Source organism: Molossus molossus, unplaced genomic scaffold (genome assembly GCF_014108415.1).
Source record: "Molossus molossus isolate mMolMol1 unplaced genomic scaffold, mMolMol1.p scaffold_m16_p_17, whole genome shotgun sequence".
Classification (NCBI taxonomy): Eukaryota; Metazoa; Chordata; class Mammalia; order Chiroptera; family Molossidae; genus Molossus; species Molossus molossus.
In genome coordinates, this window is record NW_023425352.1 from 7,933,182 (window position 1) to 7,960,916 (window position 27,735).

Here is a 27,735-nt window from a genome sequence, read left to right on the forward strand (position 1 = left end):
TAAGCCAAACAATGGGAGAAATTCTTTGTAATGCAAGTAATAGAGAAATAACTCCAGATTATATTGAAAATTTTAACACCTATAAAATTAGAAAAAGGTCCATAGAAAAATAAATGAAAGATATGAACAAGGAATTCATAGGAGAAATAAAAAATGCCGATACTCTTAAAAAGAGAAGTTCAACTAATATAATGAAAATGCCAGTCGAAACAACAATGATGTATGATTTCACACACATCCATCGACAAAGGTCATAGTGGCACCAGGTCTTAGCAAGTATGTGGCGCATCTGCACTGCTCCACACTGCTGGTGAGGGTGGGTCATCGTGGCAGCCTGGTGATGCATGTTCTGAAGATGTCTATCCACCATGATCCAGAAACTCCAACTACGTATCATTACATGCACTCTCATGTGCTACATACATGCACATGTGTGCCCACGGATACTGTGTGAAGATGTTCATTGTAGCATCAGTTGTAACAGCAAAAACATTGGAAACAGTTTTCATGTCCAACAGAAGAATGGATAAATAAATCACAGTATATTTGTATGTCAGATAATTATGTAGCATTAAAAAATCTAAAGTTACAGCCCTGGCTGGGTGGTCAAGTTAGTTGGAGCGTCAGTCCATACACCAAAATTTTGTGGGTTCAATTCCTGGTCAGGGTACATACCTAGGCTGCAGGTTCAATCCATAGTCAGGGCACAGGCAGAAGGCAATCAATCGCTGTTTCTCTTTCTCTCCCCTTTCTTTCTAAAATTAATTGAAGCTCTGGCTGGTTTGGCTCAGCGGTTATACTGTCATCCTGGGGACCAAAGAGTCTCAGGTTCGATTCCAGTCAAGGGCACATACCTCGGTTGCAGTTTGGTCCCCAGCCCTGGTCGGGTTGTGTGGGAGGCGACCAGTCGATATGTCTCTCTCACATCAATGTTTCTCTCCCTCTCGCTCTCTTGAATCAATAAATTTAAAAAATTAAAAATAAAATAAAAAGAGGCAAGTCTATGCACACAAGCTCCATGAGAGCGAGGATCTTTCTTAAAAATAAATAAATAAAATTGAAAACATATCTTAGGATGAGGATTGAAAACAAAACAAACTAGTTACATGCTTTGACATCAAACCTCTTTGCAATACAACTTTGAATGGAACAAAATAAATTTCTGAGAGCAAAGCAGATACAGTAGCAATAAAGTCAAGGGCTCCAAGTTCTGCCCTGTGCTGCCTTTGACCTTGATCATCATGGTTCAGATGGCACTACCTCTGGGGAGTGCAGTGCACAGTGACCACCTCTGATGTCCCAATTGAACCTGTGATCCTTCTAGAACAGTACCTCACCTGTGTGTACCTGTCCCAGCCCATCCCCCTGCTTGTCGCCCTATTTCCCAGATAGCTCCTCTTGTTTATCATTTTATTCTTTTTTTATATATGATCTTAACATTACTTTTTGTTGTTTTAGCTCCTTTTGATTGTGCTCTGTCTTGGTGTCATGCCATATGTGATTTTAGGAAGTCTCCTTGTTCTCAGCATTGTTTAGGAAGCCCATCTGTGGTTCGGGGTATGGTTGTTTATTTTCTATGGTTATAGTATTCCATCAGAGGACTGTTTCACATTTTATTTACCCATCTTCACAGTGCTGAGGATTTGGGTGGATTTTGGTTTGCTAGGGTTTCCAAAAGTGCTACCCTGCATTTCTGTGCGTACCTCCTGAGGGTCCCTGCTTCCCTGAGAGTGCGTTCTGTGTGTGTACGCATGTGCGTGTGTGTGTATTTACACAAGCATTTCTCTGGGTATAAACTAGCCGTGAAATTGTGGTTTGTATGTTCATGGGATGCACCTATCTCCCTGTGCGGAGGTGCTCAGTTTTGCTCCCAGAGAGGGGAGATGTTTGCAGCTGATCTTAAGAGGATGTGAGGATGGAGCTGAGCATGGTTGCCCTCCTCACAGGTGATTTTCCTGTCCCCTTCACTCTCACGTGTTTGTGGGCAAGGCCACACCCCTCCCTGGGGTGTCCTATGTCCTCAAAGTCTTGTCTGCTTGAGCCAGGAACAGAGGAGGTAGAGTGTTGGGGAATTCGTCACCCAGCTTGATTGACTCTAACTTAGATCAGCTAACATCAGACTTGAAGGTTCGTTACCAATAATATTTTGTGAAGTTTTTTCTTGTTCATAGATCCACTTTTTTTTTTCATCCTCACCCGAGGACATTTTTCCTTTTTTTTTTTCTGTTGTTGTTCAGATAGAGTGGGAGGGAGGGAGAGAGAGGAAGAGAGAGAAACATCAATGTGAAAGGGACACATTGAGTGGCTGCCACCTGCACGACCCAACCAGGGCAGGGGACAAACTGCAACCGAGGTACGTGCCCTTAGTGGGAACCAAACCTGGGTCTCTCAGGACCTCAGGCTGATGCTCTAACCGCTGAGCCAAACCAGCCAGGGCCCCCTTTTTTTTTTAATCCTCACCCGAGAATATTTTTCTATTTTATCTTAAGATAGGGTGGGAGGGAGGGAGAGAAACATCGACTGGTTGCCTCCTGCATGACCCCGACTAGGGCCGGGGACGAACCACAACTGAGGTACGTGCCCTTGACTGGAATCAAACCGCGACTCTGGTTTGCGGGCCAATGCTCTAACCACTGAGCCAAACCGACCAGGGCCCACTTTTTATTTTTCAAACAAGGAATTGAAAATGCTTCTACATGAAAACATAATGTAGTGCCATCTTGGAGTAACTAAGAATCACCAGATTCTGTGTTGCACTGCACTTGATAGACACAGTCAACCTTCCTGGTGGTTGGACTTTGCACTTTCTCCTGTCCCAGGAGCAGGGGCAGCAGCTGGCTTCACAGGGACCCCCAGCCCTGGGTCTCTCGGGAGGGACAGAGGTGGTCTGTTCCTGTCACTTTAGGAGTAAAGCTCCCTTCTGCAGTGCTCCGCAGGCCACTGGGAGCTCAGACCTGGCTGTCACCATGGTGCTCTTGGGAATGCGCAGTGGCAAATTTTCTTTGTCTTTTTTTTGTGTGTGTGGTATGTGCCCCCAGTAGGAACCGAATCCGGGACTCTCTGGTCCGCAGGCCGATGCTCAACTGCTGAGCAAAACTGGCCAGGGCTTCTTTTCCTTTTAAAAAAATTTTTTTTATATGGTTTTATTGATTTTAGAGAGAGAGGAAGTAGGGAGAGAGAGAGAGAAACAGACATCAATGTAAAAGAGAAACATTAATTGGCTGATTCCTGCACACCCCCTAGTGGGCATCCCCTACAGCCCGGGCGTGTGCCCTGTCAGGAATTGAACCTGCAACCTCTTTGTGCATGGATGACGCTCAGCCAACTGAGCCACATCAGCCAGGGCAGTGGTGACATTTTCACAAGGATGTTGGCAGCACAGGTAAAGGCAGCCGTTGCCACCTTGGGCTCATATGTGAGAAGCCCTTCTATGTTTTCCGCTTTCGGAGTATCTAGAGAAGAAAAATGTGTTCCGTGTGCCCCTTACTGCTAAGTTGACTCGATTTGAGTGTTAGGAATTCTCTGTCTCATGAAAAAGCGAGCCGGATGAGGAGGCCACAGGTTAATGATATGTACTTTGGCTGCCAACCCAATTGCGGAAATGATCAATCACTGGGCATTGGATCTGTTTGCAAATCAAGAGTGATGGAGGTGTTTCTGATGAGGAACTGTGTTCTGTCCTGGCCCCACATCTCTGTGCAACAGCCTCGTCAGGGAGGTGGGAACCCCGACAGCTGGTGCTTTGCCACTGCGTGTCACTTTCTGGCCGAGTGTGTGGAGCACCGAGCCGTGGTCGTCCCAGACAGCCGTGCCTGCAGAGTGGGCTGCCGCTATCAGGACTCCACTCCAAAAACAAGTTGGGGGTGGGGGTGCAGCCACTCTTCACAGGACCTGGTGGCGATAGGGGCCCAGCACTGGTTGAATCGCTTTGCCAACACTTGTTGTCACCAGTCAACTGGGTCAGCTGCTGAGTCTCCTGGGGAACAGGTTTCACCTGCCACGGGCACCGGGTCCTGCCCATGCCCAGGTGGGGGGGAACTCGGGCCATAGCCATCTCAGAGACAGTCCCCTGCTACATTCCATGTTCATACGGAGCTGGCATCTCCTGTGCAGCCACCTAGCTTTGTTTCTGGTCCTTGCCCAGTTTCTCCTGCTGTCGATGCCCCTCAAGGTTGCACTGCCAAGGGAGGGTGGAGGGCTCCTCGCGCAGTGACTGGCTGCGTTGCGCTAATGGGGAATTTATAAGCACTCTTGACAGTCAGGTTTATAAATATGTAAAAAGTATTTTAATTGTTTTTAGCAAAACAGGCAAGGAGTCAATATTCTCAGACGCATCAAACACACTGTTGACAGGTCCTGTGGCCAGAGACCTGGAGAGCAGGCCCGGGTGCATTTCTATGCGGACGTCGTCACCTCCATGATAAATGAGGGCCCTGAACCATATTGATAGAGTAGGTTAAACATTGAAAAAGTTAGCTGAACTTTGACTTTAAATATTCATTAGAGCTAATTATGGATTTTCTGACTCTATGAATTACAGTTTCCATACCTGCATTGGCAATGTATTTTCCATTTATTTGTTGTAAACTTCATCATTTTATATCAGCTTTATCACATTCAATGAGGTAATAGTTTAAATGTTTGCAATGACATTTATTTACTTACACTGTTTCTGAGTCCATTCTGCCTGAAACAAATTAAGATACCCTGTGAAAGGGCCGATGACAGCGGCTGGGAGAGGGTCACAGGGACAGCCCCGTTGCTGCCTTCCCCGGCCCACAGGCTGCATGTGCCCTGCTGTCCATCTACGTGGTGGGGCTTCACTGCTCAGCGTCAGAGAGAAGCCAGGCGCCAGCTTGCCCAGGTGTGCCGCCAAGGCCCCTCGGCTCCCCTTCCATCTGCCGTGCTGTGGGCAGGTGCGTGGTGGCCTGCATGCCGGTTTGTTTAGGACCCGATGATGTAACAGGTCCAGGCACGTGGTGTGCAGCGTGCCATCGCCGACAATACTGTGCTGTATGTTTGAAAGTTGCTAAGCAAGTAGATCTTAAAATTTCTCATCACAAAAAAACAAAATTGTAACTAGGTGGGCGATGGATGTTCACTAGACTGATTGTCACGACCATTTCACAATATACTCCAAATTATTACGTTATACACCTTAAACTTGTACAGTATTATATGTCAACTGCATTTCAATGATGCTGGGAGAAAAGAAATACTGTAACAATATTTTTATGTTGAAAAAAATAGACCCAAAGGAAACTCCCACTCTGATTTGTGGCCTTGGGCCAGACCTGGCAAAGGGCTGAGGATGGGCGGGGTCAGGGTCCAGGCTCAGATGCTCCTGCATCCCCGGGGGGCAGGTTCCTTGTTTGTATGGCCTGGGCCTTCCTGCCAGAGACAGGTGCTTGTGGACCCTGGAATCCACTCACCAGCAGGCTCCATTGCATCTCTCCGGGGCTCCTCCCTTCCCACCAGAAGGCTCACCACGTGTCAGCTGGCCCAGGTGGCTTGCATGTGGGTGGTGGTCAGGAGCCAGGACAGAGAGGCCCAGCAAAGTGGCCTGTGGCTTCACACTCTCCCATCTTCATCAGGTGTGTGCACATGTGTGTGGGTGCATGTGCAGGTGTAAAGTGTTTGAGGGTTGGCTCGGGATGGAAGGTGTGTCGCTGCTCAATGGGAACACTCCAGCTTCCCTGCCGAGCGCAGCACAACAGCAAGCTGAAGTCATGCCCCAGTGGGAGCCCTGCCTCCAGGATCATTGTACACACACACACATATAGATACCCACACACATACACATATACATTCGTGCATGAACATATAGACACAAGTGTATACATGTACACACATGTGTATACATATACAGACACATGCACACACACACACATAAGAAAACACCAAGTTAAGTTTGAATTTCAGATAAACAAGTAACTTTTAGTGACAGGTGTTCCAGGCCACCCTCCTGTGGTGGCCATCTCTGCCCCAGCCCAGCCCCTGCAGTTTTGCCTTTTCCTGGGTGGACAGAACAGGATTCGAACCCTGATGGCTGCCCTGACACGAGTTCAAGAGGAGGCAGTGAAGAGGGAGGACAGCGTGCGGAGCCTCGGGTGGGGCAGGGACAGCGTGCGGCCGTGACGGAACTGTCCGAGCACTCGGCACCTATCCCACTGGCTGAGCCCTCGCCCACTGGGCCTCGGGGCCTCAGCACAAGTGAGATGTCCAGACGGTGCCTCAGTCAGAGGAGATGCCGCTGGCAGCAGCCTCCTGGGCTGGCAGCAGCCTCCTGGGCTGGCACTCCTGGTGTCCGGGTGTCAGAGTCGCCTGTGGTGAGCGTTTCAGGTCTCCGTGACTGAGTTACAGTGGGCACAGCTTTCATTCTGGTTCAAAGAGCGTTTTGTTCACCGCTCAGGACTGTTAGAAATATCCGCCTGCTGCTTTCTTACCTGGTCTCTCTCTTTGCTCCACAGGCTCTAGGAAGCTTTTATTTTCTTCATGAATCCTTAAAAAATATCTACCAGTTTGACTTCAAAGGTAAGACTCCGTGATGTCAGTTGCCCAGAATCCTTCTGGGGTTTCCTGTCCTGGTGGTCTGGCTGCTTCTGGTCCCTCTGCCTGGTGTCCCTGTGAGGGGCTGGTGTGGTCTCAGTTTGAGTCACGTACTGGTAGTCACTAACCAGGGACCTCGTATGAAAACCTGGCTTTCTGGCTGCCTCCCCCCTCAGCTGCCCCTTGCACCACTCTGCTCCCAGAGCAAGGTCAGGCAGGTGACTCTGGCCCCCCATAACAGAGTGAGGAGAAGGAAAAGGCTGTGTATCTGTGTCCCCATCAAATGTGAAAAATGGAAACAGAATGAGAAGACGGCATATTTTAAAGTGATGAGCGAGACCCTACATTTGTGGCCAAGTGGAAAACAGTGTCCCACGTTTACTGGGCAAGCGCCATGTGTCTGTGTTGAGAAGATTCTCCTTGAGCTGCCTCTGATGTCACAGTCCTTATCACTGTGTCTTGGGGCACTTGAGGCCGTTACCCCAGATCTGACAGATGTCAGTGTCGCCCCATTCCGGCAGGCATGTTGGCCCTTTTATCTTCCACTCGGTGTTATATCTTAAGGTTCTATGTAAATTCTTCAGAGCTCCATTTAGGCTATTGAGCCAGATCACATCAATTTGAAATGTCATTAAAGTTGTAATAACTGTGGAGAGCCACTAATTATGTCAGTTTGCTCAGATTCATTATCTTTGCTCACTTGGGAGACAGATCACCTCTTACGAAACGGATACACAGTCTCTCTAAGTGGTGTGAACAGTGATTTGATCATGGCTGCGAACAGGATTCCAGCCAGCGGGGGTTTGCACTGGCCCTGCTGCCTGGGAGTCTCTACGTGCTTTTAAACACCAGCATCTGACCTTCCCACCAACAGCTTTGACGTGACGCGTCAGAGGCTGCTCTGACCACAGGCTTCACCGACCCCGGCACCAGTGTGTCCTGTTCCAGAGTAGGGGAGCGGCAAGGGTGCTCCAGCGGATCTGGCGGGGGGGAGGGGTTGCTGATCACTTGCACCACAGGCTCAAACATGTACCGGTCTGTGGAACTTGTCCTTTTTTTAAGGAACCATTTGCAGACATATTTTACTAATAAATCAGATAGGTCAGAAAGTACCTGCTGGCCCACAGTTTATTTAAAACTATGTGTGGGAGGCTCATGTGACTCCAGCACAACCTTACCCAGGGCCTCCACGTTGTTGGTGACAAGAACTGTGATAGTGATGGACAGTGAACATGCTCTGAGCACTCGTGTGTGTCAGTTCCCAAAACACTCACAGTGTCCCGGCACAGTGGGTATTACTGCTGTCCCACAGCAGGGTGTGGTGTGCGTGTGCAGGTTCAGGTGTGGGTGCAGGGACTGGAGTGTGGATCCAGGGTGTGGCAGGGTGTGGGTGTGGGTGTGGGAGCAGGTGGGTATGGGATGCAGGGAGTGGGGTATGGATACATGGTGTGGCAGGTACTGGTGTGGGTGTGGGAGCAGGTGGGTATGGGATGCAGGGAGTGGGGTATGGATACAGGGTGTGGCAGGTACTGGTGTGGGTGTGGGAGCAGGTGGGTATGGGATGCAGGGAGTGGGGTGTGGATACATGGTGTGTCAGGTGCTGGTGTAGGTGTGGGAGCAGGTGGGTATGGGATGCAGGGAGTGGGGTGTGGATACAGGGTGTGTCAGGTGCTGGTGCGGGTATGGGAGCAGGTGGGTATGGGATGCAGGGAGTGGGGTGTGGATACATGGTGTGTCAGGTGCTGGTGCGGGTGTGGGAGCAGGTGGGTATGGGATGCAGGGAGTGGGGTGTGGATACATGGTGTGTCAGGTGCTGGTGCGGGTGTGGGAGCAGGTGGGTATGGGATGCAGGGAGTGGGGTGTGGATCCAGGGTGTGGCAGGTGCTGTGCTGGTGTGGGTGCAGGTGTGGGGAGTGGGGTTCAGGGCGCAGTGGCATCAGGCAGGGCACTGTCTGCCCCTGCTCTTCTGGGCTCACTCCTCTGCCTTGAATTGAGTGACAGCAAAAGTAATGCAGAATTTGTGAAAAGTTTGACTAGACTTATAAAAAATGGCCCAAATTTTAACAAACAAGTACCTTAGAAATTTTAGGACTCCCAAAGGTACAGATGAAAGTTACTTCCAGTTTCTGGCCCAACATGTGAAGATCTTGGAAGTTGTCACCCCCGTCTTTACAAGAAAAGCCAAGCAGACTGACACGAGATGACACTTTTTAGGTCCCCGGGAGAAGTGAGGTCACAAAGCTGCAGAGGCAGGCGCGAACCCAGGGCGGCAGAGCTCACTGGGCGAAGACCGCCACGGCAGCCCACACTGGGTGGAGCATGGGAGGGTGTTGACCAGATGCCGGCGGCTGTGTGGGCTGCTTGAGAGAGGGAAATGCCTGAGAAGACACAGCCTTGGGGGTCCCCCACATTTGTGTGTTTCACCAGGAGCCACACCATGTACTCATGGTGAAGACCAGAGAAAAATCTGGCAGGGGAGGGGAAGCCACTATTTTGAAATATAGGGGCGGGTGCTAAGAAGCACGTGCAAGGGGCACATACTGACTAAGAGATTGAGCCCTACTCATGGGACTATAGGACGTTGTTCCTCCGGCCAGACCTCAGCACCACAGCGTCCCAGCGAGGTCTTATAATGGAAGGATGTAAAGGAGTCTCACAGGAGCCCCGTGGCAGCAGAGGAGACAGGAACAAGGCCCTGGAGGATGTTTCAGTCTCAGACTGTGCAGGAAACAGCCCAGCTCCTCGCCAGATCAGTATAAAGCCTCACATCAAAGGCTTGTCTACCTCAGTTTCTCCTACCCAATTATTTATGGACTGCTTTCAACAAAAAACACAAGGCATGCTAAAAGGCAAAACTACACCCTACAAGAGTGTGCACAGACTAGGATAGTACATAGATTTGGAACTATCAGACTGGGAATTTAAAATAACTGGTTAATCTGCTGAGGGCGCTAATGGAAAAGTGGACATGTAAGAACAGATGGGTAGTATAAGAGGAAAGATGGAAACTCTTAAGAAAGAATAAAAAGGAAAAGCTAGAAGTCAGAAATACGGTGACATGAGTGAAGCGTGCCTTTGATGGCTCAGCGTACTGGACATTGCTGAGCAAAGATCCGGTGAACTGGAGGATAGGGCAGTGAAAACTTCCCAGACTGAAAACCCAGAGAGAAAAAGAAAAACAGAACAAATGTCTAAGATCTGGTCAAGTGGCTCAATTGGTTGAAGTACCATCCCATGCACCAAAAGGTTTCAGGTTCAATTCCTGGTCAGGGCACATACCTAGGTTTCGGGTTCAATCCCTGGTTGGGTTGTATATGAGAGGCAACCAGTTGATGTTTCTCTCTCACACTGATGTTTCTCTCCACACCTCCACCCCGCCCCAAACATATCCTCAGGTGAGGATTAAAAAGGAAAAAAGAAAAAAAAAAAAAAAAAAAACGAAACTGTGGGACAACTACAAAAGTTGTAGTGTATGAGTAATGGGAATGCCAACAGGAAAAACCAAGACAGAAAGGAACAGAAGAAATACTTGAAGTAATAATGGCCAAGAATTTTCCAAAAGTAATAATGGACCCACAGTCACAGATCCTGAAAGCTTGGAGGGTATTAAGATAAATACCAAGAAGTCTACACCTAAGCAGATTCTATCCAAACTGCAGAGACCAGAGATGAAGAGGGAAGGGCTGGGCGGAAACACTTGACTTTACAGGAACAAGGGTAAGAATTACACTGACTCCTCTTCAGAAACTATGCAAGCAAGGGGAGTGGTGTGGAATGCTTACATTATTGGGGGCAGAGGATTACCTAGAATTCTGTATTTGGCAAAATTCTCCTTCAAAAGGAGAAATAGGCTCTCAGACTAACCAAAGTTGAGGGAGTTTGTTGCCAGGACTCCCGCCTTGCAAGAAACGTTAAAAGGGGTTCTTGGTCAGCAGGAAAATGAGACAGGTCAGAAACTTGAGGCTACATAAAGCAAGTGTAAGAGAAGGAATAAATGAAGATAAAATAAAATGTTTTATTTTTTTATTCTTAACTGATCTAACATAATTTTTGTTCAGAGTATTAATAGCAACAATGTATTAGATGCTGTTTGGAATAAGTGAAATGAATGGCAGGCAGGAATGAGGATGACTTGTTATAAAGAACCTGCGCTATTTGAGAAGGTATATAGTGTTATCTGAAAATGGATTCGTCGCAAATGTATATTTCAAACTCTTTGACAGCCATTAAAATGTGTTTCGTGACATATAACTGATATACTAAAAGAAGAGAGAAATTGGAATCATATAAAATGTTCAGTTTAACCAGAGAAGGCAGAAGAGTGGAAGAAAAAAGAGAAACAAAGAACAAAGGCCATAAATATAAAGTTATAAATATGGAAGGTATGAGTTCAGCTACATCAGCCCTTACTTTAAATGTGAATGATCTAAATACACCAATTAAAAGAGAGACTTGTCAGCCCTGGCCGGTTTGGCTCAGTGGTTGGAGCGTCAGCCTGCGGTCCAGAGGGACTGGGTTCAGTTCCTGCTGGGGGCGCGTGCCTCAGTTGCAGTCATTCCCTGGCCCTCCCTGGGTCACGCGGGAGGCGGCCACTCGGTGTGTCCCTTTCACGTCAATGTTTCTCTCTCTCTCTCTCTTCCTCTCTTTCCTTCCCCCTCTATCTCAAAAAAGTAAAATAAAAAAAGACAGACTTGTCAGAGTGGTTAAAAAAACAAACAAGATTCTATGTATTGTCCACTGGAAACCCACTTAAGATATATATAGACAGGTAAAGATAAGTAAAGGGATGGAAAAGGATAAATCCTGCTAACACTAATGAAAAGAAAGCAGAGTAGCTATATAAACTTCAGGCAGAGCAGACTTCAGAGCAAGGAAGTTATCAGGGGTAAAGAGGAGCTTACATAATGATAAAGGGACCAATTCTCTTAGAAGACATGACAGTCCTTAATGTGTACCCATCTAACAACAGAGCATCAAAATACATGAAGCAAAAACCGAAAGAATTGCAACGAGAACTAGACGGATCCACTATTGTAGCTGAAGACTTTCACACCCCTCACTCATTAATGGACAGATCCAGCAGACAGACAGTGAGGACAGAGTTGAACTCAGCAGCACCATCAATCACCTTAGACCAGGTGATTGACATTTATAGAATAATTCATTCAACAACAGCAGAATGCATTATTCTCAAGTCCCATGGAATACTCACCAAGGCAGACCACATTCTGGTCCGTAAAACACACCTCAACAAATTTAAAATAATAGATATATAGACCTCCATACAACGGAATTAAGCTAGAAATCAATAACAGAAAGATAACTGGAAAACCCCCAAATACTTGGGATATTAGACAACTCATTTCTAAATAACACGTAGGTCAAAGAAGAAGTCTCGAGAAATTTTTAAAATATTTTTAATTAAGTGAAAATGAAAACAAACATCAAAAATTTTAGGAAGTAGTGAAAGCAGTACATTTGTAACGGCAAGTGCATATATTAGAAAAAGTAAGATATAAAATCAATAATCTACGCTTCTGCCTTAGGAAACTAGAAGAGCAAATTAAATCTGAAGTAGGTTTAAGAAAAGAAATTATAAATATTGGAGCATAAATCAATGAAATTGAAAACAGGAGCTCAATTAAAAAAAAAAAATCAACAAAACCAGAAGTTGGTTCTTTGAAAAGATCAATAAAATTGATAAACCTCTAGCCAGGCTAACCAAGGGAAAAAAGAATACAAATTACTAATATGAGAATTGAGAGAGGAGCCATCACTACTGATCCTATGGACATTAAAGGATAATAAAGGTATCTTAGGAACAAGTCTATGCCTATAAACTTGATAACTTAGATGGACTGATTCCTTTAAAAATACAATCTACCAAAACTCATACAAAAAGAACTAGGTAATCTTAATAGTTATTTATGTGTTAAAGAAATTGAATCAATAATTAATAACCTTCGGAGGAAAAAAGCATTAGGTCCAGATGATTTCACTGATGAATTCAACCAAATGTTTAAAGGAGAAATTATACCAATTTACAATCTCTTCCAGAAATAGAAGCAGAAGAAACACTTCTTAACACATTTTATGAGGCTAGCATTATATACCCTAATACCAAAACCACATAAAAACATTACAACAAAGGAAAAATACAGACCAATATCTATCATGAATATAAAATGCAGTTATTCTAAACATAAATTAGCAGCTGGAATCCAACAATGTACAAGAAGAATTATACACTGTAACCAATTGAAATTTTTTCCAGGTGTGCAAGGCTGGTTCAACATTCAGAAATAAATTAATGTGATCTGTCACATCAACAAGCTAACAAATAAGTCACATGTTCATATTAATAAATGCAGAAACGCATTTGACAAATTCAACACCCATGTATAATAAAAACTCTCAGCAAATTAAGAATAGAGGGGAACTTCCTAACTTGATAAAGAAAGCTACAAAAACTATAGCGAACATAAAACTTAAAAGTGAGAATTTAGATGCTTTCCCCCTGAGATCAGGAACAAGGTGAGGATGACCTCTCTCACTATATCTCTTCAACATCATACTGGAATCTTGGCTAATGCAGTAAGATAAGAAAATGAAATAAAAGGCTTATTGGTTGGGGAGGAGCAAAAAAAATTGCCTTAGTCTTAAATGACATAATTATCTCTATAGAAATTTCTAAGGCATCAACAACAAAACTGGTACTAACAAGCAAGGTTTCAGGATATAAGGTTAAATACAGTAGTCAGTAGCTTGCCTGTACACCAGCCATGAACAAGTAGCATTTGAAATTAAAAACACAAGCCCTGGCTGGTTTGGCTCAGCGGTTAAAGTGTCAGCCTGAGGTCCCGAGAGACCCGGGTTTGGTTCCCGTTGGGGGCACATACCTCGGTTGCAGTTTGTCCCCGGCCCTGGTTGGGTTATGCGGATGGCAACCACTCAATGTGTCCCTTTCACGTTGATGTTTCTGTCTCTTTCTCTCTCTCTCCCTCCCACTCTATCTGAACAAAAAATGGAAAAAATGTCCTCGGGTGAGGATAAAAAAAAAAGAAATTAAAAACACAATACCATTAGCACACACAAAAATGAAGGACTTGGGGAAAAAAATCTCACAAAAAATGTGTACAAGATCCATATGAGGAAATCTACAAAACTGATGAAAGAAACTAAAGAAGATCTAAATAAATGGAGAGATGTTCCAGGTTCACAGGTAGGAAGACTCAACATTGTCAAGAAATGAGTTCTTTTCAACTTGATCTATAGATTCAGTGCAATCCCAGCAAGTGATTTAGTGGATATCAAAAAAAACTTGTCCTAAAGCTTATATGGAAGCAAAGACTAGCCAACACAGTATATTCAAGGAGAAGACCAACGATGCCTGACTTCCAGACTTTCTGTAAGGCCACAGTCATCAAGACAGTGTGGTGTTAGCAAAGGAAAAGACCAGAGAGCCCAGAACTAGACCCCCATAAATACAGTCAACTGTGATCTTTGACGAAGGAGCAGAGGTAACCCAGTGGAGCAAAGACAGTCTCTAATAAATGGTCCCAGAACAACTGGACATCCATGTGCAGAAAAATTTATCAAGATGCAGACCTTACATCTTGCACAAATGAACTAAAAATGAATCATAGACCTGAATGTAAAACAAAACTATAAAACTCCTAGAGACAAAAGGAGAAAATGTAGGTGACCTTGGGTTGGCAGATGAGTTTTAAATACACCACCACAAACACAACGCATGAAAGAAAAAATTGCTGCGTTAGGCTTCATTCAAATGAAAAATTTCTGCTCTGCAAAAGACACTGTTAAGAAAATGAAAAGATAAGCCGTAGACTGGGAGAAAATGTTTTCAGAAGACACAGCTGATAAAGGACTGTTATCCAAAATAAATTAAAAAGTCTTAAATCTATACTAAGAAAACCTAATTAATGAATTAGCCAAAGATGGAAACAGTGTGCTGCCGTTCACACTGTTAGAATGGCTCAAATCTGAAAAACCAACAACACCGAATATTGGCAAACATGTGGAATGACGGGAACTGAATACAAAATGGTACAGCCATGGTAGAAGAAAGTTTGGCGATTTCTTACAAAACTAGACATATTCTTGCCATATGACCCAGCAATCACATCCCTTGGAATTTCCCAAATGAGTTGAAAACTTATGTCCACACAAAAACCTGCACAGAGATATTTGTAGCATCTTTATTGACTGTTACCAGAAACTGGAAGCAACCAGAATATATCCCTTATAGGTGAATGAGTAAATAACCAGTGGTGTATCCATAAAAGGGGGTATTATTCAGCAGTAAAATTAAATGAACTATCGACCCACAAGAAGACATGGAGGAAGCCTAAATGTATACAGTTGACCCTTGAACAGCATGGGTTGAACTGCATGGCTCCACTTACATGTGGGTTTTCTCAGTACATACCTACCTGCACTATTTTTGATCCACTTGGGCCTCCGTGGATATAGAGGGCCAACTCCTGCACTGATCTACCTCATTTTACATGAGAGACTTGGGCATCCTAGCATCTCAGTATCCATGGGAAGAGGGAGTGGGTTGGAACCAATCCCCCATGGATACTGAGAACAACAAAGTTTTTGAGGAGTCAGTTATATGTGAATTTTTTATTTATTTTATTTATTTATTTTTTTATCCTCACCCGAGGACATTTTTCCATTTTTTTTTCAGATAGAGTTGGAGGAAGAGAGAGGAAGAGAGAGAGAGAGACATCGACGTGAAAGGGACATGAGTGGCTGCCTCCCGCACGACCCAACCAGGGCTGGGGACAAACTGCAACTGCGGTACATGCCCCTAGCGGGAACCGAACCCAGGTCTCTCTGGACCCCAGGCCAGTGTTATAACCGCTGAGCCAAACCAGCCAGGGCTATATGTGGATTTGGTACTGCATGGGGGTTGGTGCCCCTAATTCCACGTTGTTCAAGGGTGAACTGCATTACTAAGTGGAAGAAGCCAGTCGGAAAAGGCTACGTCCTGTAAGTTGCCAACACTATGACATCTGGGGAAAGATCAAACTAAAGACAGTGAAAGGATCAGCAGGGCCTGGGGCTGGGGGCGGGAGGGTTACGGGGGGCACGGGATTCCTCGGGCAGTGACATTACTCTGTGTGCCACTAAAGTGACATGTGACATCGAGCACACGTCGCACCCATAGAACACAGCACAGTCGGGGGCCTGTGTAAAGCACTGACGTGAGTGAGTAATGGTGTGCGCCACACTCATGCAAGATGTTAACCACTGGGAAGCTGCTCAGTTTTCTGTAATCATAAAACTGCTCTAAAAATAAAGTATTTTTTAAACTAAGAATGAAGGCCTCCTCTCCCACCCCACACCTCCCCGATCTCTCTCTCCTCAAAGCCAACAGGGTTCCACCTCGAGCACAATTGCCCCCGCAGTAGCCTCCCGCACCTCTTCCACCTTTGTACAAACAGTGCAGACCCCCGCACACTCCTGTCCCAAAGCAGCGCTCTGCGGTCTTTCTGCAGCTGCACGCCTGGGGCTTGGGCGTGTCTGCCCGGTGCGAGTCATCCTGGGACTCAGTTTTAGAGGCATCCGTCCCTCTGCAGCATGGACTGGTGGCCCTGGGTGGCTGCGGTGATGGCTCAGGCTTTGCAGGAGGAGCCCTGTACCTGGACAGACTTGGAAAGAATGTTCTTCCTTGTCCTCAGGTACAGGTGGCTGTGCCCTGGCTGTTAACTGAGGGGCCTTCAGAAAAGCAGCATATGGATGGGCTCCTGGTGAGAGAGGAACGAGCCCGCGTGTGTTCGGTGCTGCTGTGTGCACAGTACCGCCAGGTCAGGGAGGTCCCCGAGCCCCGCGGTTGGCCCTCCCAACCGTGACAGCAGCAGCTGTGTCACTGTGCAGGTGGCCATCTGGGAGGAGCAGGGACGTCCCTTAGGACTGGGCAGAGGTTAGAGCCCCTCACCTGCACAGATGCCTCGTGGGCCCAGGTGGCCCCTCAGTCCCCAGACTGGCCATGGCTCAGCCCTGCCTGGGGCCAGGCTCCTGTTTCTGTCCTTGCTGCTGGTGCTCATTTCTCCGACAGGCCCCTCTCCCCGCCCAGGCAGAGTCCTCCCTCCTCCTTCCCTGCCACTCTGGCTCCTCCATCAGCCCCACACTCAGGCCTCTCCCCATGGCCACACTTGGGGACTCTGTGTCTCCCATGCCATGGGCGAGACTGTCCCCAGCCCTGTGCCCCCAGAGGTCCAGACAACATCCTATGTCTGTGTGCTGTGCCCTCATCCGCGTCTGTCTCTGTGTCCCATGTCCACTGCCATGGGCGAGACTGTCCCCAGCCCTGTGCTCCCAGAGGTTGAGGCCATGGAAAGGCATTGGGGGAGGCAGATCAGGGAGCCCACAGCACAGGTAGAAGCTGTGCGAGAACCACCATCGCCTGTGGGACGCCAGCCCTCCCCTGGGCATTAGTCCCCCCTCCTATGTCTGTTACCTGGGCAGGTCTGCCTCCGACCTCCGCAGTGTGATGGCGGCTGAGCAGGGCTGATATTTGATAAATGCTGTCCTTCTGCAGAGATGGATGGGTGGTTCCAGTAAGTGCTTCTGTGATTAAACGCACTTCTACACCATTTCCAGTTGCAAATGGGTGTTATGGATGGGTCCTTGTTTACTTACAGGCCAGTGCCCACCTGTCCCCAGGCACTGGCCTCCTGGCTAACCAGATCCGTCTCCCTCTGATGGGCCTTCAGAGGAGATGGTGATGAGCTGTGGGACCTCGGGGGAGGTCCCACTTAGCACACTAAGGTCATGTCCATGGTTTGGGAACCAGATTAGAGGAGCAGAGGGGTACAGTGGGCACAGCCCTCACTTGGGGAGCAGCTCCATGCTGCCTGCCCTGCTCCAAGTTCCCTGCATCACTGAGCATCTTGTCCAGGTCATAGCCAGGCTCCTGCTTTAGCCCCTCCAAGTCCCCACCCCTACTGCTTTGCTTTTGCCTGAGGTTTGCTCTCCACCGAATGCTGCCCCAAGACACTGCCTCCTGTCTCCTTCCTGCTGCCCTGCCACGTCGGTGGGTCCATGGGCGGGATGGTGCTCCAGAAACTACAAGTCAAACAGCTCCTGGGGGCACAGAGCATGCCCCTCAGAAACTCGGACAGCGCAACTCATCATTTGTTGGCGTCTCCAAGAACCTCCTAACAGCCCAGGAACATCACCCTGTGTCAGGCCTTCCTGGCCCCAGAGCAGAGAAACACGTGACGTGGGGCTGGCAGCCAGTGGGGCTCTCTGCTGGGTCTCAGCAGGCCTGAGTGCAGCCAAGCTCCCAGCAGGGCACCCGACGGGGAGGCCAGCAGCCCTCCACCTGCCAGGGCCGCTGACAGTCTGCGGAGCAGATTCATGTGTTTCTTCACCACACCCCACCGTGGTGTGGGAATACTGTCCGTGAAAAGAAACCACCCCAGGCCCTGGTATGAGAGAACCAGGCCAAGCCCTGTCTGCAGGGGGTCAGCCCAGGGTGGCAGGGCACGTCGTCAGTGAGGTGACAGGCAGGCGGCCAGGAACTCGGTCCACAATGCCCTCCTCTCTCCATCTCACGTAAAACCCCTCATCCTTGGACATGAGTGATGTTGGCTAGATGCAAGGAGGAAATCGATGTTATTAAATAAATTTGTATTAAGGTATGAGTGAGTGGTAATTCCACAGCCCTCTTAAACATATTCACGGTTTTAACGGAGGATGCCAATTAGCCCCTGTAAATCTGCAGGCTGGGAGCTGTTAGCAGATAATGAAGTGGACTGTCAGATTCTGGGTGGTGGACCGGCGATTTACGAGCCACGGCGTCCCCGGGAGCAGCTGGCCTGCCGGGTCAGCAGCCCTTGTCAGGTCCCACTGGGGGCTCCCTGCTCCCCCCAGGGCCGCACGGGTGGGACACGGGTGGAACACAGGACCCCCGCAGCGTGTGGCTGGTTGGATGGGATGTAGTGACACAGTTATTCACGTCGTTTTTCTGCTCTCTTCCAGCTAAGAAATATAAAAAGGTCACTGGCAAAGAGATCTATTCGGACACGCTGGAGAGCACGCCCATGCTGGAGAAGGAGAAGTTCCCGCAGGACTACTTCCCCGAGGTGCGTCCGGAGCCCCACGGCCACTCCCCCAAAGCATTGCTCTTCTGGGTGGTCACGTCGGAAGGGAGATTTAGGACATGAGGTTTCCATGCTCATGGTAGGATCACATCGCTGCTGCTCGCTCCCATGTTCTCTTTCTGGGAGGATCTGAAATGTGTGTGCATTCATCTGGGCTGTCGTAGTGAGAAACCGCGCAGTGTTCGTTGTTAACACAGCTCGTTTCTTTTGTAATTATTGTCTTCTGGCTAAGGAACCATCCCCAAAGATGTAGGAAAACAATCATCAGTTCACGTTGGGCTGGAGTGTGAGTGGGTCTGTCTGGCCAGTGGCCTGCCCTACCCACACAGCTATGGTGTGCGAGAGGCCCGGCCAGGCACCCACCCGTGTCCCAGGCAGTGGCTGCTAAGCACAGATCAGAAGTTAGGGGAAGTGTGGGATGATTTATCACCCACGGCTCGGACACAGTCGGAAATGGTCTTGTATTTCCTTTGGGTTTTGTTGCATTTTGTCCGGGTTTGGTATTTTTATGCAGCCATTACACTGCACGCATCGTTTTGGATCGTCTTTAGTCGACATTAGAATTAGCGCTTGGGAGTCTCCTAGTCCCGTACAATCACATGTTGATCCAGAGCCGGCCACCTGCCCTTTGTCTTCCACTCCACCGCGGTCAGATGTGCTGATTGAAGCCCCCAGGAGGGGAGGTGGAAGGCCTGGGCGTCCGCCTCCCGGTGACAGAGGAGGTCTGCTCAGCCGCAAGAAGGATTGCTCCCGAGTCCCTTCTGCGCAAGGATTGCCCGCTGCTCAGCAGATGCCCCGCCTGCGCTCCGAGCTGATTTTCAGCAAGGCCACAACTTTATTAACTTGCTTTATGACCCGAGCCTGGAGTGAAGGAATTGTGGCTGCCTCCATAAAGGATGGGCCCTCTTGTCACGCCAGGGCATGGCTTCCTCATCCATTGTCCCGAGCCAAGGACATAGTGTCAGAGGGCTGGCCTCTCTTCCTGGCTGCCCTCAGCCCTCTGCTGTCCCTGCTCCTTGTGAGGCTAGAAGAAGACGTGCCTGGGAAGCTCTAGAAGCTTTAGTTCTCTTCATCCTCCATGAGTACAGCAGCTTCTCTGACTCCTGGGCCTCCCGCAACACTGGCCGTTACGGCGTCCTGTCAAGAGGCTGGGACCGTGGTTCCCTTGGAGACGCTGAGGGACAAGGAGTCCGTTTCAGAGTCCAGTTTTGGCTGAGCTCCTGGCCCCTGTCCTGGTCCAGACCCACCCTTGCTTACCTGGAGTCCACACTGGGGCCCACACTGGCTGGGGCCTCACCTGGGGGTGACCAGGGACCCCAGCGAAATAGTAGGAGCTGGAGGGAGGCTGGGGAAGAGGCCGCAGCAGCACAGGTAGGGTCTCGGCCTCCTCCCAGCAGGAGAACTGGAGCAGTTGGGACCTGAGCTGGCTACGTTTGGCAATATCCAGGGCTTTGGCTCTCCTCAGACTGTGATCTGACACCCACTGGGTGGGACACCCCCAGGGCCCTCTCTCTGTCCTGGTCATGGGCACCAGTGGCCATGTGAGGCTGGGCTGGGGACCTGGGTGTCCTAGCTCTCTGTTCTTTTCCTGGGGTCCAGTTCCAGGCTAGAGGGGCACCACTCCACCTGGGGCAGCTGAGGTCCCTCAGAGGAGGCGACTAGGGCCACAGGCACCTGGGAGGGAAGGCAGAGCTGATGGGGGTGGCCGTGTGTGGGCCACACCCAGGCGAGTGCTGGGGCTGGACAGTAGGGCTGGCCGGAGTGATCCCGTGATGGCGGCAGGCAGTGCTGGACACGGGGCCAGCATGGTAACGATTCCTGGGCCGGGGTGGGGGAGCCGTGAGCTAGCCCCTCAAGCAGCATTTGTGCAACTTTACAACTTCGCACTAGTGCAAATGCCGAGGAAAGGTAGCGGCGAGAGCCCGGGCTCCAGACCGAAGCGGAGTGTGGGCTAGGCTCTGCTGGCTGCCCTTGGAGATCAGCTCCTCTCTTCCCAGCCCTCCCTCCACCCTGGGCATGGGCGCCTGCTGGTGCCTGGAAGGAGCCCCGAGTGCTGGGTCCCAGCGGCAGGTGCTTCTCCAGGCCGCTCCCCACACGGCAGCCTCTCTCAGGGTCAGGGATACCATTGTCACTCACGTGCGGGACGGGACGCACCCTGTACCCAGCTTGTGATGGGCCCTAGAATACAGCCCCGTCACCCCCAGGAACTCACGCAGTCCCCTGGGGTCCCTCATCGTCTCATCATTCCTTAGTGACTCTCATTGCACCTTCGTCCTTAGAGATGGGGTCACTAGAGGCTGCCAGCATCTGTCAGTCGTGGGCGGTGACGCTCCCTGAAGAAGAGGCTTCTCTGACAGTGACCATGTCCTTTGGTGGACAGAAGAAGGGGCAGGCGGTGGCAGCGCGTGCCCTGCGTGAGCTGGCTCCCATGGAGGAGCCAAGTTCCTGGGCAGAGGCCTCAGGCGCCCAGGCCCTGCTAGGACTCACTCCAGGCCTAGCATGTCTGTGAGGGCTCCTGTTTCCCCTCCGTCCATGGCCCAGGCTCGAGGAGCTGGAGGTCGAGTCTGGGGACCTCAGCTCCTCAGCTGTGGTGTTCACCTCCTTGCCTACCCCCCAGAGGGCAGACAGCCTGGTAGGGTGGGGCATGGCCCTTGGCCTTGATACTCAGGGTCAATGTGCTGTTCCCAAGGTGCCAGCATCACTCCTTAGGGACAGACAACAAGGGGCTGCTTCCCTCCCCTGGGACAAGTGGCCTGGCTCCAAGCAGACTTGGCCCCAGGGTGACCACACTGCCACACCTACAGGATGACCACACTGTCACAGTGCACCTCAGTCTCTCGACCGGAGAGCAGCATGTTGCTGGGACAAGGGGACTGCCATATCTGGGCATCAGCCTTGCTGGGCAGCCCTGGTTGTTCCCTTGGATGTGATGTTGCCCCATTAGAAACTGGCCCAGCGTCCATCTGTTTGTTCGTCTGATGTGAGGCTGTGCAGACAAAGTCACAGCATTTCCCGTGAGTTGTCTGGCCTCCCTCTGGCCCCGTAAAGTAACAAGGGAACCCTTGCTGACAGTGCCGGCACCTGCACGGTTCTGGCAGACGCGACGTTTGCAGGTGTACAAAGAAAGGCCGTCCGTCCTCGCCCGTCACCTGGGCGCCACGCCGGTGGGGCCGCTGTCGGAGGCGCGCACTGCCGCGGCAGCTGGTGCCCGCTCGTTCCTGCTCTGTGCCTTCGGGCCAGTCCTTCAGCTTTATTCGAACACATTTTGGAGGAGGGAATTAGTTTAAGACGGATTTCCCTTTCTTTTATGGCCATCACTTAAGGATAATCTAAATGTAATTACCATGATGGAGGCAATTCCAAATAATTACAGCCCCTGCATATAAAACTAACAAAACTTTCCCTGCTGATTTATGGTGGCTTTGGCTCAGCATGACTTTCAGATGCTGCCTCTGGGAGCAGCACTCCAGATAATGTGAGACCATTTTTAAAAAGCAGATTTGTGTAGTCGATCAGGGCCGAGGCATTTTTTTCCTCTTGCCCGTAGTGAGAAATTGGTTGTTACCATAGATCACAGGCCTGCTCCTGGCTCTTATGAAAGATGAATTAATTTCACTAATGCTCCAAAGCGGGCCTTTCACGGGGAGGCTGTGTGGTGATAGCCTTCCCGCGGCCTCCCTTTCTCGGGGGTGATTTATGCCGTCTTTTAGTAGATGAAACCGCCTGTATTTGCCATCCATCTGCTGCCTAAAGGAATCCTATTAACAGAGGATCTGAGCAGGGACTTAATATTGTAAGGTGAACGACACGGCAGCCCCCACTCCCAGCCTGGGCGTGGCGTGGCTTTCACTTTGTGGTGATAACCGAGAAGTTTACCACCCCAGCCACTGCTGTCCCTGTCCGCCGTCACCTAGAGCCTCGGTGGGGTTTCAGAAGGTGGCCAGGGACCAGAAAGCTTAGAACACTTGGAGTGGAGCCCCGGCCCTGCCCATGTGCACACTCTGTCCCCTTGCAGCGAGCTGTGCACCTAGAAACTTCTGTGGGTCCTTCTGGGGGCTGTGTCGAGGGCACCATGTCCAGTGAGCTGGGGGGAGAGTGAGGAGGAGCTTGTCAGGTGGCACAGCGGGGGAGGGGTAGCAGGAAGGAGCCAGAGGAGAATCCTGGGAGTCTTTGCTTCTGAGACCCTGCAGCGAAAGGAACCCTCCCTCCAGTGGCTTGTTTTAGTGACGGAAGGGGTCGTGGGGGTGAGCAGGGCTTCAGACCAGCTCTCGTTCCCACAAGTGATGGCGCCTGGAGGCCATGTCCTTGAGGTGTCCCCACATTCAAGGGTTAGGTCCAGAGTCGGGGGGAGGAGGGAGGGAAGAGGGGGAGCAGCCAGCTGGAGCCCCTGGGTGCAGGGCCTCTCCCGAGGAGGTGGGAGACAGCGGTTAGGAACAGCCTCGCAGGGTCACCGCTGAGTCCACACGTCCCCGCTGGGGAGGGGAGCTCCTGTGGTCCAGGGCATTCCTACCCACTCTGAGCCCGAAGAGAGTGGCCTGGGGTGGAAAATTGCTGGCTCTCTGGGAGAGGCCAGACAGCAGGTGTGTGTCAAGGCCCCTCTTCCTACCGAGCAAGGTGGCTGTTCTGTTCTGGAAAGATGTCCCTGTCTCCTGCTCTGACACTTGACGATACATGGGCCTTAGCAGGTTAGGATGGATCTGTCCTCACCCAGGTCGTCTCCTGCCCCTGGGCGGGGGGAGGGGGATGAGAGCACCAGTGACTTGAATTCCTGATTCTCGCTCTGTGACCTTGAGCACAGTCCTTAACCTCCAAGTCTGTTTCCTGGTCTGTAAAATGGGCATTGGTGGAGCCCACCCATGGCTGATGTGAGGATTGCATACACTTGTGAACATCAGGCGCTGGCCTGTCGATCCCTGGACACAGGCTGCTGCCCATCAAGCGCATGGGGCTGGGTGGCGTTCATAGTCGCTGCGTCAGCACCTGACATGGTCACTGAAAATAAGACTAAACCCGATGTGGTCAAATCAGTGACTCAGCGGATTATTAACAAACTCATCTAGAACAGAGCCAAGAGACACAAAGTTTGGCATTTCGCAGAAGTAAAGCAGTTGGTGGGACAGTAGGTCCAAGGGCGGGGGGTCTCGGGAGATCTCACACACTGAGTCAGGTGGTACATGAGGAAGTCAGTCACTGAACAGGCTGGGCCCTTCTTCCAGTAGGGAGCACATCACCACCTGACTGGGTTCCCCTGTAGTGGCCTTCGTCCCTGCAAGCCCAGGCCCACAGACAGAATCTTCGCCTCCCACCATTGCCTGACTCCCCTCTGCCCCTCACTGACCCAGGTGACTGTGCACCAGGCCTGTGCTCCTGCTGGAGTCTCAGGGGGATGGGACATTCTGATCAACCTTTCACACGTTTGCCAACATGGTGTTCATGAGCTGAGCAAGGTCTTTCCATGTCTCCTGAGGTTTGCAAGGGGTGCTGGGCAGGAGCCTCATTCCCCCAACTGTTTGGTCTATGAAGCAACCCTGTTCAGTGTTGCTATTTAAATTAAAATTAATTAAGATAAAATGGCAACATTTCCAGTGCTCAGCGGCCCCGAGTGGCCAGTGGCTCCCGTGTTGGGCAGAGTAGCACAGATGTTTCCATCATCACAGCTACAGTTCTTTTCCTCTGCCCAGCCTGGACATGAGTGGACCAGGCAGGTGCCAGCCCGCTAGGTCTCTGACCCGAGGCTGACAGAAGCTGTGGAGGGTAGTGTGGGTCCCACCCCACATGTCCTTATCCCCGCTCTCGTCCTCCCAGGTCAGGAACCAACGAGGAGGAATGTCCCAGCTCCGACAAAGGTTACTTGGAGGGTAGGGGAGATGAAGCAGAAGAGGACACGGGTTCTTGGGTTAGCCTCACTCCTCCGTTGGCCGGCTCTCCCTAGGACAGGTCCAGGCCCCGAGTGGGCCAAGGCCCCATGCTCCCGTGGTACCTCTCAGGGGCCTTCGCGCTGGCCCCCGCCGGCCCCGGGACACCTTTGTGGGAAGCTGCTCAGGCATCCCCAGGCCTGGCCAGGGCACCCTCATCGGAACCTGCGCCACCGTGGTTTCCCTGTAGCTCTCTTCAGTCTGGGGGAGGGGTTAAAGGCGGTGGTGGCCGTGCGTGTCTCACCCGGTGTCCTGCGCACTGAGCCGTGTGCCTGGGCTCGGCCGCACAGGAAGCGGTGGCAGCCCTTCTGAGCTGAGGGGTAGCGTGCTCTCGGGTGAGGCGTCGCCCCTTCCTTTCACCGCTCACCTGTGTGACCTGTTTGCTTTTCAGTGCAAGTGGTCAAGAAAAGGCTTTGTTCGGACAAGATGGTGCGTCGCGGACTGGTACGTTCCTTGTGTTGACTGTTCATGTCTGCTTCATGAACAAGTTGCATGTGCGAGCATCCCATCAGAGGCTGTGCCGCCCCGAGTGCCCAGCTACCAGACCGGAACCCCTGCTCTTGGCCCTTTTTGCTGTTGGTGACTCCTTGTGACACGAAGCATTGTCTTCTGGTCCCTGAAGACTGTGCTGCCTCCTCCTACGGCCATGACCTTCCGAGAGCCGCCCCGGAGAGCAGCCCGGGCTCCTCCTGGCACCCCTCCCTCTTCTCCCACTGCGCCGTGTTCCCCTGCTGAAGGCGGCCCAGCAGCCTGCCCTGTGGGGGGCGGGGCATGGCTGCAGTAGAAGCCTCACCCAGCGACCCAGGCTGCGCCTTCCTGCGGCGGCAGCTCTCAGGTGCGACAGGAGCCTCAGACCCCTGACCTGCTTTCCTGGCTGTGAAGACCCGCACCGTTCACCCTCACTTGTGCTCTGTCCGAGGGGGCCGGGGCTGAGGGCCGAGTCTGAACTGAGCGAGGTCTTGGGGGGGGTGTCACCTTAAATGCTACTGAAGAGCTTGTGTGGGCACAGTGTGGGGCAGGGCATAGCTGGGGTCAGTTCTGGAGCCTCTTCCCCTCATCTGAACCTGGAGCACCCCGTCAGGCTGCCAGGCAGCCAGCGGCCTCGCGGGAAGTCGGGTGGAGCCGGCCCTCAGCCGCCCTGCTGTTTGCACGTGGGCCCCTCCCTGGGCCTCAGGTCAGGTGTTCCCTGGAGGAGGGGCCCAAAGAGGTAGGGAGCCCCAAACAAAGATGCAGTCTTTGTGACCCAATTCAGGAGTGGCAGGTCACCATTTCTGCCCTTTGCCATGGGCCACACAGGCCACAGTGTGGAGGAGGGGCCGGCAAGGGGACAGCAGGAGCTGGTGCCCTGCAGGAGAGGCCGAGTTCTCCACCCTCCGTCTCCATGGTCAGTCCTGTCTCACTGGGCTTGGGGCTGGTGGTCTTGGCTCTGCAGGTGACTATGGGTGGACATGACAGGGCTGGGGGCGCTGACTGTGTCATCACAACACTGCGGAAGCTGAGGCCACAGGGCAACTGTCAGGCTTCCCTGAGAGTCTCCTGGGCTGTGAGCTTGGGGGCTTCTTACTGGGAGTGAAATGAATCACATAGTGACCCCCAGTCATGGGGCCCCGACAGCCAGCACTATTGGTACCTGGGGCCAAACCACCTGCTGGAGGTCCCTCCCTCCCTCCTTCCTGCTCCTCCCTCCCTCCTTCCTGCTCCTCCCTCCCTCCTTCTTCCTCCTCCCTCCCTCCTTCCTGCTCCTCCCTCCCTCCTTCTTCCTCCTCCCTCCTTCCCGCTCCTCCCTCCCTCCTTTCTACTCCTCCCTCCCTCCTTCCCACTCCTCCCTCCCTCCTTCCCGCTCCTCCCTCCCTCCTTCCTGCTCCTCCCTCCTTCCCGCTCCTCCCTCCCTCCTTCCCGCTCCTCCCTCCCTCCTTCCCGCTCCTCCCTCCTTCCCGCTCCTTCCTCCTTCCCGCTCCTCCCTCCCTCCTTCCCGCTCCTCCCTCCCTCCTTCCTGCTCCTCCCTCCTTCCCGCTCCTCCCTCCCTCCTTCCCGCTCCTCCCTCCTTCCCGCTCCTTCTTCCTTCCCGCTCCTCCCTCCCTCCTTCCCGCTCCTCCCTCCCTCCTTCCCGCTCCTCCCTCCTTCCCGCTCCTTCCTCCTTCCCGCTCCTCCCTCCCTCCTTCCCGCTCCTCCCTCCCTCCTTCCCGCTCCTCCCTCCTTCCTTCCCGCTCCTCCCTCCCTCCTTCCCGCTCCTCCCTCCTTCCCGCTCCTCCCTCCCTCCTTTCTACTCCTCCCTCCCTCCTTCCCACTCCTCCCTCCCTCCTTCCCGCTCCTCCCTCCTTCCCACTCCTCCCTCCCTCCTTCCCACTTCTCCCTCCTTCCTTCCCGCTCCTCCCTCCTTCCCGCTCCTCCCTTCCTCCTTCCTGCTCCTCCCTCCCTCCTTCCCACTCCTCCCTCCTTCCTTCCCGCTCCTCCCTCCTTCCCGCTCCTCCCTCCTTCCCGCTCCTCCCTCCTTCCCGCTCCTCCCTCCCTCCTTCCCACTCCTCCCTCCTTCCTTCCCGCTCCTCCCTCCTTCCCGCTCCTCCCTCCTTCCTGCTCCTCCCTCCCTCCTTCCCGCTCCTCCCTCCCTCCTTCCTGCTCCTCCCTCTCTCCCCTTGTCCCCCCCCCCCCCCGACTCACTGACAGCTTGAGATGAGTTTCTGTGATCTTGCATTGGTAAAGATGTTTAGACAACACATCAGGTCCACTGTGTCCTCTACAGGTGTATGCTCCCCTGGGTCAGCCTGGAGCTGCTGAGGAAAGGTGGCTCTGCCCACTGGCGCCCCCTGGGGCCCCGGGCCAGGCCTTGCTCCACATCTCCCAGGAACTCGGGCAGGAACAGCGCTGGAGAGGCTGCGCCCGGACATGAGGCTTCCGCCCCTGGTCTCTGAGTCTCCTTTCTCTGTCTCTGCAGCGCCTTTGATCTGGTGAACATTCACCTTTTCCATGATGCTTCCAATCTGGTCGCTTGGGAGTCGAGCCCTTCTGTGTACGCGGGGATCCGGCACAAGGCCTTGGGCTATGTGCTCGACAGGTAGGTGCTGTGTGTGCGCCCCGCTCCCACTTCCTAGGACGACACGGCTCATTCTTTTCAGCTATGTTTTTCTTCTTTTTTT

General features: G+C 51.5%; 1 protein-coding gene across 3 annotated transcripts in view; it reads left to right on the plus strand.

The window, feature by feature from the left end:
• The window catches only part of INPP5A (inositol polyphosphate-5-phosphatase A), a 162,516-nt gene that overhangs the window by 89,659 nt on the left and 45,122 nt on the right, over window positions 1-27,735 (plus strand). For all 3 annotated transcript variants that reach the window (XM_036264786.1, XM_036264785.1, XM_036264787.1), the window contains exons 5-8: window positions 6,471-6,534; window positions 18,565-18,668; window positions 24,993-25,045; window positions 27,534-27,653. In XM_036264786.1, the coding sequence (XP_036120679.1) occupies window positions 6,471-6,534; window positions 18,565-18,668; window positions 24,993-25,045; window positions 27,534-27,653 (341 nt within the window). The remainder of the gene's footprint in view (window positions 1-6,470; window positions 6,535-18,564; window positions 18,669-24,992; window positions 25,046-27,533; window positions 27,654-27,735) is intronic.